The sequence below is a fragment of the Rhineura floridana genome, chromosome 1 (assembly GCF_030035675.1).
Source record: "Rhineura floridana isolate rRhiFlo1 chromosome 1, rRhiFlo1.hap2, whole genome shotgun sequence".
Taxonomy (NCBI): Eukaryota; Metazoa; Chordata; class Lepidosauria; order Squamata; family Rhineuridae; genus Rhineura; species Rhineura floridana.
Window position 1 is genome coordinate 252,158,545 of NC_084480.1, and position 14,320 is coordinate 252,172,864.

Genomic DNA, 14,320 nt, shown 5'->3' on the forward strand with positions numbered 1-14,320 from the left:
ACTCGTGCTTCAGTATGCTCAAGCACAAGCAGAGAATAGAGGAAAAGGAAAGAGAACTACTCTAGCTGCAAGCAAGAAACAAAACTGGAAGTAGAAGGAAGATCGTGGATATGAATTTTTAGTCCTGAATTTCCTGCCAAGACAAGTAGGAGGGGCATCTTAATCCCAGTGGCTGACTTCCTGTTCTGCTTGAGAACATAACTAGCACTCTGTGGAGTGCTAAGATCAACTCAAGCAGTTGCTTTGCATGCCTCCCTGCAATTCCCAAGTCTCTGGGCAGATTGTGCATGTCAACAGAACAGACAATCTATAGAAACTACAGGGTGGGTTGGCTTCCCTGCTTGAAAAATGCTGGGCACTCATTGCAGTTTTTGGAAAAAGGAGGGGAAACAAACATGGCCAATACATATAGAGTTGCCTTTTCCCCTTTGAGATTCCGATTTAAAGATCCACATATATTCCCCCTCACATTACTCTCTTGCCTATTATGAGTAATTCTGAGTAATTATGTAAAGACCATTGAACATTCTAAAGCAGGTGTAGGGAACTTGTGGCCTCTAGCTGTAGTTGGCCTCCAACTTCCATCAGCCCAGCGTAATATAGCCAATGGTTAGAGATTATGGGAATTGTAGTCCAGCAACAAAACGGCCACAGGTTCCCCACCCATGTTCTAAAACTTTATTTACACAAATCTTATCACTGTCCTAAAAGGCAAGTGTCAGTCAAAGGCCTCCTAATAAATGGTAAAAGCAAGATTTGAGTCAGGACTTAGAAGCTCACACTTCTACCAGTTTGCCAATGATTTAATGGGATTAAAAAAAAAAGCTGAATGGCAGTCCAAGATTAAGATTAACAGTGCATTCTGATCAGAATGACTGGAGGAAATGAACTTCAACCATGCTACTTAACACCACACAAAAAATCAAGTATTGATAGGCACCTACTTAATGACTTCCATCATTTCAGAAACATGAAATAAATCATTACAGTGTATATGGTGCACATTTTATTCTATTTACAGCACATTTGTTATAAATATAATACAATCTTGAAAAGCTTAATTAACTGGTAATTTAAACAGATCAACTGAATTGTTATAGTTACATAATAAAGTGGATGTGTTTAAATGACAAACGTTCATGGTTGTGAAATAGTGCATTTTGTAATGAGATGAATGAGAAAACATCCACACTGGTGTTTTGTTTTGTTTTTTTAAAAAAAGATTATTAAGTGGAGTTATACACAATCTGCAAGGAGGACTGAATATCAGAATAAGAGAAGTTGCAACTTCACATTTAAAAAAGTGAAAATGAAAAACTGGGTAGGATTTTTTAATATACGTCTTATTGAACTTCACAGAAATGATGCAATTAACAGATGGCTCAAGAACAAAAGAAGCCAGCAAGGGTCTGTGTCCTAAATTGCTTCCGAATGCAGCCACAAATATTAACACAGGTTTTAACAGCAATAAAGCTGCATTTTGACAGGGTCTCAGGTATACAAGAATTTCCCAATTCTGTTACAAGGAGAGTGATACCCAATTAAGACACACAGAGTAGAGCCATTGAAAGTAATCAATTTAAGTCAACTGAATTCAATGGGTCTGCTCTGACTGGGACTAACATTGGATAGCACCCCTAATGTTGTATGAGTATTTCCACTTAACTTATGAAATTGTTCTTTAAAAATAAATGTTCAGTCCAGTCCAATGTACCTGGCATTATGAAACAGAAGTAGAGAAGTAGTTGTAGTACATTGGAATTTTATCTACAGCCTTTTAACAGTTCATATGCCAAGGCTGCAGGTTAAAAGAAATGCAGTAAACAACAGTACTTAGACTTTTCTTTTCTTTTTGGTTTCAAATAACCCTGCAGCAAGTCAAATGTTATTGATGATGATCAGTGCTGGCATTGAGTTCTGTTGACTTGTTTCAAACAAAGTAACCTGGTCTGAAAGCTTGGCAAAAACTCGTGGGGTTCCAAGATTATAAACTCCTGTGTGAACGAAACAGGCCTTTAACTGCAGGCTAGATACTTCCTGGCTTTTCAGTTGAAGTTTATATTGTGTTTGCCCAAGCCAGGTAAATGAACCATGGATTTCAAGTGTTTCTGGACTGAAAAACAGAAGGCACACATGTCACATTTCTGTTAATCATACCTGAAAGGGTTAGTATAAACCTATGAATAACCCAGTCAAAGTAACAATGACCCAACAATTTAATCAAAGCATATTGGGTAAAATAAAACTAGCTATATTTACACTTGCATTTTGCTTATTTACTTGCACTATAAGGAATTTCCGTTTAATGCATTATGTAGTTTGTAACCTATCATCATCATCAATTTCTTACCTGCCCTTCACCATAAAGTCCCAGGGTGGGGGTTACAGCAAATTAAAATTCAATATTAAAAACAGTTTAAAACAATTACATTTACAGGATAGGTGAGTACCAAAAATATTTATCTCACAGGTGTCAAAAGGCTGGGTAAAGAAGTGCATCATCAGCATACAATAGAAACTATATAATGAAAGTGCCACCTCTGCGGGAAAGGACTTCTACAACCTAGGAGCTGCCACGGAGAATGCCCTCTCCCACGTCACCAAGACCCCTGAATGTTGGGGGTCCCCCTCTGCCGATCTCAATACCCAAGAGCATCTGTAGGGAAGGAGGTGGTCTTTCAGATATTTGAGGCCTAAGCTGTTTGGGCCTTAAACACAAATGTGAGCAGCTCGAATTGGGCCTGGAAACAACCACTGCAGCTATTTTAAAAACGGGGCTATACGAGTTCTAAATGGAACCCCAGCCAGTAACCTGCTGCATTTTGGATCAGTTGAATTTTTCATATAGTCTTCAAGGGTAGCCCTACATACAGCACACTGTAATAATCCCATCCGGAAATAACCAGAGCATGGAGTACTATGGCCAAGTCATCTCTGTCCAAAAGGGCCACAGCCGATGAACCAGCCAGAGCTGGAAATAGGCACTGCTAGCCACCCAGGCATCCTGAGCCTCCAGTGACAAGATTGGATCCAGGAATATCCTCAAGCTATGGACCTGCTCTTCCATAGGGGTGCAGCCCCATCCAGAGCAGGCTGGCTTCCCACCGCTTCGACTCAAGAACCTGGAATGCATAACAACTCTGTCTTTTCAAAATTCACTTTCAATTTGTTGGCCCACATCCAGCCTATCATTGCTTCTGAACCCCAGTCTAGTATCTCAGCTGCCTCTCCTGATTTAGATGGAACAGAGATAGAGCTGGGTATCATCTGCATATCAGTGAGACTTCCTATCTCCTGACAACAGCTCTGAGTGGTTTCAGATAGCGGTTAAACAGCATAGGGGACAAGATTGAACCCTGCGGGACACATAGGAAAGCTCCAATGGCATCAAACAGGAGTCCACCATAGTTATTTTCTGGAAATGGCCCTAGAGGTAGAAGCAGAACCCACTGAAGTAAAATGCCCCCCTGAACCACTGCAGAAGGATACTGCGGCCAACAGTATCAAAAGCCACCAAGAACTCAAGGAAAACAAGTATTTCCTTACACAATTCAATCAGTGTTACTGCAAACCAAATGCTTTTTCTTGTGTGTTAGGAATTTGGCAAGGAAAAAGGAAGAGGTTACTTCAAATATTTGAAACAAAATTTATTCCAGGCCTGACAAATTTCAGAAAAAAATCCTTACCCAGAGGCATGTTTTTATCAGCAAGTTTCAAATGCAAAGGCCCCTCCAAGGGAAGATTTGTTCCAAAATGTGTTGGGCCTGGAGTACATCTTACTTTAAGCACCTGGAGATCCTTCCTTTTCCTCTACTGCCAATGATGCTTTCCCAGTTTTGTGGTTGAATTTTGCAAAGGTACTCATTCATAATTGCTAAGTCATGAACCAGCAAAGGTGACCGATATGTGGAAACACATTACCATGTATGGGTTAGTTTTTGTTCCTAGAACTTTACTGGCATGACAGGGGGGGGCAAGGATGCACATGTGTTGGGAAAGGGAGAGAAGTAATGGGATAAATCCAAGCATGTAAGAACGTAAAAAGAGCCTACTGGATCAGGCCAGTGACCTATCTAGTCCAGCATCCTATTCTCACAGTGGCCAACCAGATGCACATGGGAAACCTGCAAGCAGGACCTGAACACAAGAGCACTCTCCCCTCCTGTGGTTTCCAGCAACTGGTATTGTGAAACATACCGTCTCCGACTAAGAAAGCAGAGCATAACCATAATTACTTGTGGCCAATATGTAAATGAGGTTAATAATAGCCTTATCCTCTATGAATTTGTCTAATTCTCTTCTAAAGGCATCCAAGTTGGTGGCTGTCACTGCTCTAGTGGGAGTGAATTCCATAATTTTACTATGCACTGTGTGAAGAAGTACTTTCTTTTGTTTGTGCTGAATTTTCCAACATTCAGCTTCATTGGATATCCTTGCGTTCTAGTGTTATGAGAAAAACTTTTCTCTATCCACTTTCTCCATGCCATGTATAATTTTATAAACTTCTATCATGTCACCTCTTATTTGCCTTTTCTCTAGACTAAAAAGCCCCAAATGCTGCAACCTTTCCTCATAGGGGAGTCGCTCACTCCCCTTGAGCATTCTGGTTGCCCTTTTCTCTGAACCTTTTCCAACTCTACAATATCCTTTTTGAGTTGAGACAACCAGAACTGTACACAGCATATCTCCCTTAATAGATCATCCATGTTGCCAGAGTCAACAGAGTTGATTTCTAACAAGGAATCCTCTCTGAATCACTCCTACTGGAGTTCAGATAAAACTATGAATTGGAAAACTGGGCAAAAAAATCCTTAGCTGGTTATTAATTTCATTTACTACACTGCTATCCCACCTTCCTTCCAAGGAGCTCTAGGCAGCAGATATGATTTCCCACCACTTTTATCCTAACTACTATGTACAGTAGGTTAGGCTAAAGGTGGTGGGAAACTAAGATCAATCAGGAAGCTCTGCAACTGAGTAGAAACCTGTTGAGCTGAAATTTTATGTAACTTTTCTTAGTCTATAGCTTTTTGACAGCCTTCAATAAACCTTTCCCAGAAGTGGTTCATGGACCACTGAAGAAGGATTCTGCCTTAATTAAGAGATATTGTCTAGCGGTAGAAGTCTAACTTTCATCTGCTTCATTAATTTTAGGCTTAGAACGTTACCTTGTTGCTTTATGTCGCAGATCAATAATGACATCGACATCAGCCTGGGAGCAATTTGAAAGTAGAAGAGTGACTGGAACTATACAAAGGCTGCAAAAAGAAAAAGCTCATTAGAAACCTTGTCTTGATACTTCTGACACAGGATCAACTGTACAACACAATATTCACCTTCTGTAGGAATAATGAAAGAAGTTATAACTTACAAGAGTATGTGTATTTGAAACCAAGTGAAATGGCAAGGAGGAATGTACTATTCTGTAAAATACTTTTGATATTGTTTTGGGAGTGGGATAAGTAAAAGTGATAGCCCTACTGAATGTTTTGTACATTCAATTTACCTGAATACATACTGGAAATCTAAGTTGTAAACCAGTTTTTACAGCTCCACTGATTAAGACAATGGTCATAAACCTATACAAGGAGTTAATTGCTCCTTATTTTTTTTCCAGGCCATGTATTAGTTATTTTTACAGTAAGCAATGCCTGAGGAGTGTTAAAAGACTGAAGTGAGGATCTGCAGCAGAAAAGTTACACATTAATTAAGGGACAACTAATTTAAACACATAGAAGAATCAGATCAAAGCATGTATTTTAGGTCTTCGGAGGAATTGGTCTACAGATCCTAATTCTAAGACAATAGTGGAATATCCTAGGAAATTAATCCCTTGTGCATTTTTCTCCTATGTGTTCTCTCTTTCATTTCAAAGAGCAGTCAAGTTATGGCTGGTGTTATACTACATAGGCAAATTCTGCTCCTTGCACAGAAGAGATTTCTCTCCATTTAAAATCGGCCCAAGCCAAAACTTTCTGTGATAATTACAAAACAAATCATAACCTAAGTGAATGTTAACTGCTCACACACATATTTTGACTACAAGCTCTATGGAGCAGGAATTGTCCACTGGTGGCATTATATCAACAGTGCATTATGCTCTCGTGCCAAAATACTAGATAGGCCATCAACATGTGGACTACTTTTCCTAGTCTCATTCATAATTCTCAATAAAGGGAGGAAGGATTCTTCTCTAGTTGGGTGGGTAGTTATTATTTGCAAATGAGCCTCTGTTCTCCTTTCTGGGCTCAAATGCAAGCTGACAACATGAGGCTAAAAACTTGTAATGAACCAAGGAGAGTGCACCACTATGGAGCAGAAAATGTTGTACCCTCCTTTGCTGAACTAGCCATATATCTCCTCCTCCCCCCCCCAAAAAAAACCCCTGAGAGTCATATGTAAATGAGGTTCCATTCTTAATTTGTTGACTGAAGTCTTTAAAACAACTTTGGTTTTGAATATGAGAAATTCCCCCAGTTCTTTCAGCTCTTGAATTTACTCAACATTTTAGAATACAAGTACTCTGCTTCAAAAGAGACTTTGTTGTGATCTTCAAGGAGGATGTAAAATAGCCTTTGTGGGTTAAAATATAACTAATTATTAAAATTTAGAGAAGTATTAAAATTGTCATTTCTTTTCATTCTTTGTAGTGGAATGCTGCACTGCATAATTATTCAACTGAAAAATATCTGAATCACATTCAACCATTTCTAAAGCCCTTAAGATTAAAACCAAGTTATCATTCAAACCTTTTCTGATGAAATGAGTGGCTAAAGATCTCTGGATAACGAAGACTAGCTTTGATAAGGTTGGAAAACTGATCCAGAGGTGGCCTGGCAGGTACTGATGTGCTTTCTGGTCGAAAAAAGTTGAAGAGACCTATTTCTGGTGACTCCTGGAATACAAAAGTGTTCAGGCAAAGTCATATAAGATCAAGAAGCACTTAATCCTATATGTGAAAATGGACCATTGGTCTCACCTGAAGGGTGATTTTCATAGGAGGAATGCCATCAAGTGGGTAATAGCTCCACCTATCGTCCGAAGGCAAGAATGATTTCGAAGTCAAGACTAGGGGCTTCAGGCCCCTCCCACTCTCCAGTTCATTCGCAGCAAGTCCGAAGAGAGGTATCTAAAAATGCAGGAAAAAAGAGGCCAACGGGCCTACCAGCAAAGACATAACACAATAGCAATAATCATAATAGTATGACTCTAACATGGCTATATAAAATTAATAGCAGTCTTGACTTCACTAGAAATTCTAACATAATAGCGTAACATCACTAAAATTGAAAGGTAGTATAATCAGTTATCCTCCAACTGGGAGGGTCGTGATGGCATTCCTCCTATGAAAATCACCCTTCAGGTGAGACCAATGGTCCATTTTCCATAGGAGGAATGCCATCAAGCGGGATGTACCAAAGCAACCCATAACAGGGAGGGACCACCCACATGCTAATCATCATTAAGAACCTGTTGCAAAACTCGTCTGCCAAAAGAGGCATCGGCAGAGGCATAACGGTCTATTTTGTAATGCCTGATAAACGAGTGAGGGGTAGACCAAACAGCAGCTCTGCAAATATCAGCAACAGGAGCATTAGTAGCAAAAGCAGCCGTAGTGGCCGCTGACCTAGTAGAATGAGCTGTTATACTAGGTGGAACTGGAAGCTTAAGGGACTCATAAGCTAAGGTTATACAAGCACGCAACCAGCGGGATAAGGTGGACTTAGCTACTTTATGCCCTATCGACCTTGGATGAAAGGATACAAACAGAGACTCCGTTCGTTGTATCTCCTGGGTCCTAGACAGGTAGGTCTTGAGAGCCCTCCGAACATCCAACGAATGCCAAGCCTTCTCTAGAGGATGGGTAGGATTTGGGCAAAAAGAAGGAAGTACAATGTCCTGATTGCAATGGAAAACTGAATTGACCTTGGGACGGAAGGATCAGTTTTCAGCACAACAGAGTCCTTGTGAAAAACACAGAGATGGCGGGCAGAAGATAGTGCGCCCAGTTCCGAAACTCGTCTCGCAGAAGTCATCGCGATCAGGAACAGGACCTTAAATGACAACAGATGTAAAGGTACAGTCCTGAGTGGCTCAAATGGAGGGCGTTGTAAAGCTTGCAGCACCTCTGACAGACTCCATGAGGGAAAACGGTGGACTACAGCCGGTGATCATAGAGCAGTGCCTTTGAGGAAGCGTTTGATGAACGGATGTGAAGCAATAGGGGCACCAGTGGAGGACACTGAAAGAATGGACAACAGGGTGGACGCATGTCGACATAAAGTGTTGGGTCTGAGTCCCATCAGGAGACCCCTATGAAGGAATTGCAGCACCTGTTGTATTGTGGCCTGTGAAGGATCGAGGTGTTGGGACTGACACCACTTGGAAAATGCCACCCAAGTATGTTGATAAATACGGGTGGTAGACGGTCTTCTTGAGGCCAAGATAATGTCAATAACAGCGTCAGACAGTCCAGCCGACCTGAAATGTTCCCGTTCAAAAGCCACGCTGTTAGGTTGAGCCACTTGGGATCCTGATGGCATACTGGACCCTGGGATAGGAGGTCCGGCCTGACTGGTAGTGGCCAAGGATCCGTCACCGACATTGCAAGGAGATCCGAGAACCACGGTCGACGGGGCCAATATGGTGCTATCAGGACCAGCTGAGCCCTCTCGCACCGCGCCTTCCTCAATGTTCTGGCTAGCAGTGGAATGGGAGGGAAGGCGTACAAAAGGCTTTCTGGCCACGGTAGTGACAGAGCGTCCACCGCTTCTGCTGTCGTATCCAGGTATCGTGCGAAGTACCTGGGTAGCTGGCAATTGCGACTGGAAGCAAACAGGTCGACTGAGAAGAGGCCGAAGCGACGCTGAAGAAGATGGAAAATGGTCAGATGAAGTTTCCATTCTCCTGGGAAGACTTGTTGTCTGCTGAGCCAGTCCGCTGTCACATTGCAAATTCCTCTGAGATGTTCTGCTTTCAAAGACTGTAGATTTTGTTCTGCCCAGTCGAAGATGAGGAAAGTTAGATCCTGCAAAGAACGCGACCTCGTTCCCCCTTGTCTGTTTAAATGCGATTTCGCACACGTGTTGTCGGTTCGAATGAGAACATGGTCCAAGGGGAACAGCGACTGAAAATGGAGCAGAGCAAAGTGAACAGCTTTTAGCTCCAGCCAATTGATGCTCTGAGTCTGTTCTGCAGCGGTCCAAACCCCTTGAACGAACTGAGAGTTGCAGTGGGCTCCCCAGCCGAGGAGACTGGCATCTGTGGTGATGACAGTCCTGTGGGGTTCTCTGAACGGAGTGCCCTGGGTGAGGTGATGAACCTTCGTCCACCAGCGGAATGACAGACGCAGTGCTGGGCTCAATGGGATCGCTCGATGATTTGAGTTGGTGATGTCCTGCTGAAATGGCAACAAAGTCCACTGGAGATGACGAGAATGTGCTCGAGCCCAAGGCACAATATGGATGGTGGAAACCAACATTCCAAGAACCCTGGCTAGAAGCATGACATCTGCGGTCTCTTGGTGCATCAGAGATTTTGTGATGTCTGTGATAGCAGATATGCATTCTGGAGACAGGAACACCGTCGCCTGCTGGGTATCCAACATCGCCCTGAGATGTTGTAGCCGTTGGGTTGGTTGTAGATGGCTTTTGTCGAAATTGACCAACCAGCCGTAGGTGTGCAAAACATGGAGCGTGAGCTTTAGATGTTGATGAGCCAGCTCCCTCGATCTTGCCCATATTAAAAGATCATCCAAATAGGGGTAGATGTGCACCCCTTGAAGCCGGAGGTAAGCCACTAGTATGAGTAGCACCTTGGTAAATACGCTCGGGGCAGACGAGAGACCGAACGGCATTGCTCGATACTGAAAATGTTGGCTGCCAAAGGCAAAATGCAGAAATTTTCTGTGGACTATGCAAATAGGCACATGGAGATATGCTTCCTTAAGGTCGATAGAGGCCAGGAAGTCTCCTTCTTGCAGGCTTTCTGTGATGGAGTGAAGGGATTCCATTTTGAACCTGCGGTACTTTACGAAACGGTTAATGAACTTGAGGTCCAATACCACCCTCCATGGCAGATCTCGTTTGGGCACAGCAAATAGGAGGGAGTACACCCCTTCCGACCTCTCTGTTGGAGGGACTGGCTCTATCGCCGCTATGTCCAAGAGGTGGTGTATGGCTGTCTGCATGATGCAGTGCCTGTCTGATGCCCTGGGACAAGGGGAATGATGAAACTTGTCTGGAGGTGTTGCCCAAAACTCAATTGCATAGCCATAACAAAAAAGCTCTCTGATCCAGGCAACCTGAGTCAGATGCAGCCAACGATCTCCAAACAGGAGCAGTCTACCCCCAACCGGTATCGCGTCAGTACTGTTTTGTTGGCCTGTAATGTGTTCTGTGTGTCTCACAGAAAGAGGCTCTGGAAACCTGAAGCAGAAGAGTTAAGCAGAGCAAGAGAGTGTGCCAGGTCTGCCAAGGTCAGCAGCTGGTTGACAAGGGCAACCGCTGAGATAAGAAGGGAACGCAAGGCAGCTCTGGTGTGGGGGAGAGTTTGTATGGAAGGAGGACTGCGTTCGTTAACTTTAGTGTCAGTAAAAGACTCTTACAAAGTACTTTGCCTGGCCTGTATTATTCCGGTTCGGACCTGCTCCAGTGCCTCTGCTTTGTACTGTATCAACACGTGCTGCAACATGTTTATGCTGGCCAGACCCTCCCCTATATGAGGAAGTTGAAGGACCTCTGCGCCCCTGGTACTGACCTCTGCCTGTAAAACGCCTGTTCCAGCCTCCCCTGGAGGGGCAAAAATCGTAAGTCCGGAAATCATGGCCTCGTCCCCCGGGCCGCGTTACTCTAAAGGGCTGGGTTGTGCGGTACGTGGGAAAACGCCTGAATGGCTTGTGATCAAGGCTTTTGACAGTGGCCAAAACAGGCTTTCAAGCCTCCTTTGGATCAACAAGGACCGCCTTGAGGGCTTCCTCGCCAAAAAGTAAAGAGCCGGAGTAAGGTGCCCGTGATAAATTAACCCTGGCTGTAGAGTCAGCTTGCCAGTGACAAAGCCAGAGGGTCCTTCGAGCGACTACCTGAGCTGCCATAGCTTGTGCTCCCAGTTGATTTGCGTCCAAGGTGGCATCGGCTACAAACACTGCCATCTTGTGCAATTTTATCAGTGCCCTCCTCAAAGCTACAGGATCAGGATTGGCATCTTCTAAGAGGTCATCCAGCCACATCATCGCAGCCCTGGAGAATATGGAAGCTGATGCAGAAGCTCGCATGGAGAAGGCGGTGGCCTCATGAGTCTTGCATAAAGCAAAGTCCAGCCTCCGCTCAGTGGCGTCCTTTAGGTTCGACTCTCCTTCCCTCGGCAGAAGGGATCGAGAAACTAGGCTGGCGATCGGCTCGTCAATGCCAGGAACAGTCAGTCTGTTGGAAAAGTCCGGAGCCAGAGAATAAAGCCTGTCTGCAAGGGCGTTGAAACGGCGCTTTTGCAATGGATGGGCCCATTCGTCCTTGGCCAGTTTAGCAATGGGATCTGGCACAGGAAGGTAGCGCTCAGTTGGTCCAGGTGATTTCAAAACCCTGGCCCCTTTAATGGCGGGAGCGGTGGCTGCCGGTAGTGTATCTTGTAGACCAAGGGTGTTGAATACTCGGCGCGCAAGAGGCTGATAATCTGAGGCATCAAAAAGTCGATTAGATGTATCCTCCTCATGTTCGGAATAGTCGCTCCATTCGTCTCCTTCAGTTTGCACGGCAAAAGGTGACTCCTCCTCACAGGAAACATCATCAGTCAATCTGCCTCTGGCAATATCAAACGGATTTGGGGAGTATGATGGATTTGCCTCATTGCGTGCATAGTGGTCCATATTGTGCTGAGGCATGGCAGAGACTTGTGGTGGTGGCTGTGTTTGATTAAAAAATGACAGCATGCCCTGAAGTTGTGAGAGGAACTCCCGAGACAGCTGCAGCCCCGGTGAAGTAGACGGTTGTCCTTGTGGAGGCGGCCCAGCAGGCTGTGATGGTGGATAAAGCCTGGGAGTTAATATGGGAGGGGGCTGGCTGACAGCTGGCTGTTCAGGAAAACCAGCAAAATCCTCCTCCTCGGAAGAAGCAGTGGGGGAGTGAAATAGATTCGTTAATTGTTCTTGGGCTGCTCGATTGGAAGCCGGAACAGAGACATAGTGTGGGCGCTTGGTTTTGCTGTGGCTGGTGAGATGCTTTGTTTTGGCAACTGCTTTGGTGTGCTTATGCTTAGCCGCCTTAGATGGTTGCGGCTTGGCTGTCTGAGTTGTCTTTGGCTGTTCCGCCATCTATATTTTCTATGGGTTACAGTACACGGCCACGGATGGGGCAGAATGCACAGACCCGAACAGGCTCAGTACACGACCACGGATGGGGTAGAATGCACTGGCAGATGGCTAAGTACACGGCCACGGATGGGGCAGAATGTACGACGTTAATTGCTGTGCAGTATCAACAGACTGATACACGGCCACGGATGGGGCAGAATGTACAGTTCAACAACTTGTGCAGATTATCACAGTCTCAGCACACGGCCACGGATGGGGCAGAATGTACAGTCCCAGAGCTTGTGCACAGTATCAACAGTCTCAGCACACAGCCACAACAGTGTATAGTTCAAATAGCTTAGATCACAGCCACAGCCTGATGAGACAGCCACAGAAGTACCGTGCAGACAGCTTAGATCACAGCCACAGCCTTGAGATACAGTCACAGAAGTTGTAGAGATCAAATAGTAGCAATGAGCAGCAGCAATCGCTGTGTGGTAAAAGAACCCTTGTATAGTTATAGGTTCCTATCTGCCACACACATACAGGGAGCCCTTGCAAGGCAGACCCTCTATTTGTTAGTATAGGAGAGGATAACAGAAAAAATGGGAAAAAAGGGACAAACAAAATGGCGCCCGTAGAAGGCGCGGGAAAATGCAATAAAAAATGGCGGACAATGACGAAGAGGCAATGGCGGACTGAGGTACAGAGCGAGCTGAGGGAGTTGCCCAGCACGGTCTCAGATGTGTGCTGCAGCTGCGGGGCCGATAAGCGTAATCGCGGCGCAGAAAACCAAGCAAGGGACAGCCAGGAAAAAAACGTAGCTGCTAAGGCAGCAGTAGGAAGCAGCCGCCGTCTGCAGAGACCTTCGTAGCGAGATAATTAAAGTCACTGAGCGAGGCTCAAAACAGTCCAACGGATACAAACCGCAAGAAGAGAGCCGCAGACACAGGCTCCCGAGGAAACTTTTTTAAAAAAGGTACCGCGGCAGAACCCGGGAGGGAATTAGCTCAAACGGCCCGGGACTGGAAGAGAAGGAGCCACAAGAGGAGGCTCCTGGGGAAAACTTGGGTCGTGAAAGCATGAGACAAGCGGCGGGTAACACAGGGAGCTGCAGCCGCAAGCTCCTGCTGGGAATAGAGAGAACCGCATCCGCGGTCTCTCTAAGAGCCGTTGGACTAAAAAACTGGGCAAGGGAACCCCCCCCAAGGAAATTCCCCAGGAATCGACCAAACAGCGTTAGATACAAGACAGAGGGAAGGAAGACACTCGGGAAACACACAAGTAACAATACCTCCACACCCTGTCAGACAAATACACAAACAAAAGACTTAGCTAGACACTACGCTATAAGAAATATCAATCTTGTTCAGTACGAAGGCAAGAATGAACTGGAGAGTGGGAGGGGCCTGAAGCCCCTAGTCTTGACTTCAACATCATTCTTGCCTTCGGACGATAGGTGGAGCTATTACCCGCTTGATGGCATTCCTCCTATGGAAAATACATTATTAGAATAAAATCTGTATGTAAGAAAATCTGTTTTTCTCCTTGTAATTTGTGAACTTGTTCCTTCTTTAAATCAAATTCAGAAGAAATGTAATACAGAAATGCAGAAACAACTGTCTAAGACAATAGTGGCAAAGTTGTTTTTGGCTTGACCAGTAAAGACTGCAGGTTAAAGGCTCTCATGATTAAATATTTGATATCTACTTGAGGGAATGGAGTTTTATCACCTTTTGGAAGCCCACAATTACTTGTATGCACAGCATTTTGAGGATAAAGTTGCTTGGCTCCACAGCAATCTGGATACCACATCCACAATCACTGTAGTTTCCAAAGAGTGTCCAGTGCAACATATGCTGCAACATTTTGGCATCTGTTTCAGGTGATGAGTCTGATTACATAGACAAAGTGCTTGCAGTATTGTAACTAACCACATGTTCCCTTGCCCCTCCTGGCTTATTAAAGCTTGCCGAGGGGGCATTGTTAGGTGGGTCCAGGTTCAGGCCTGGTTATGAGACTGAATCAGCCTTGGTC

General features: G+C 44.6%; 1 protein-coding gene across 7 annotated transcripts in view; it reads right to left on the bottom strand.

Annotated features, from left to right (window-relative positions):
- Positions 1-844: 844 nt before the first annotated feature.
- Positions 845-14,320, bottom strand: part of TRAPPC8 (trafficking protein particle complex subunit 8) — a 150,030-nt gene continuing 136,554 nt past the window's right edge. For 5 of the 7 annotated variants that reach the window (XM_061597867.1, XM_061597858.1, XM_061597848.1 and 2 more), the window contains 3 exons: positions 6,750-6,895; positions 5,169-5,258; positions 846-2,113 (listed from right to left, as the gene is read on the bottom strand). In XM_061597867.1, the coding sequence (XP_061453851.1) occupies positions 1,879-2,113; positions 5,169-5,258; positions 6,750-6,895 (471 nt within the window). In that variant the 3' untranslated portion in view covers positions 846-1,878. Of the gene's footprint in view, positions 2,114-5,168; positions 5,259-6,749; positions 6,896-14,320 lie in introns of all 7 variants that reach the window. The other 2 variants (XM_061597839.1, XM_061597828.1) reach the window with 1 other exon arrangement.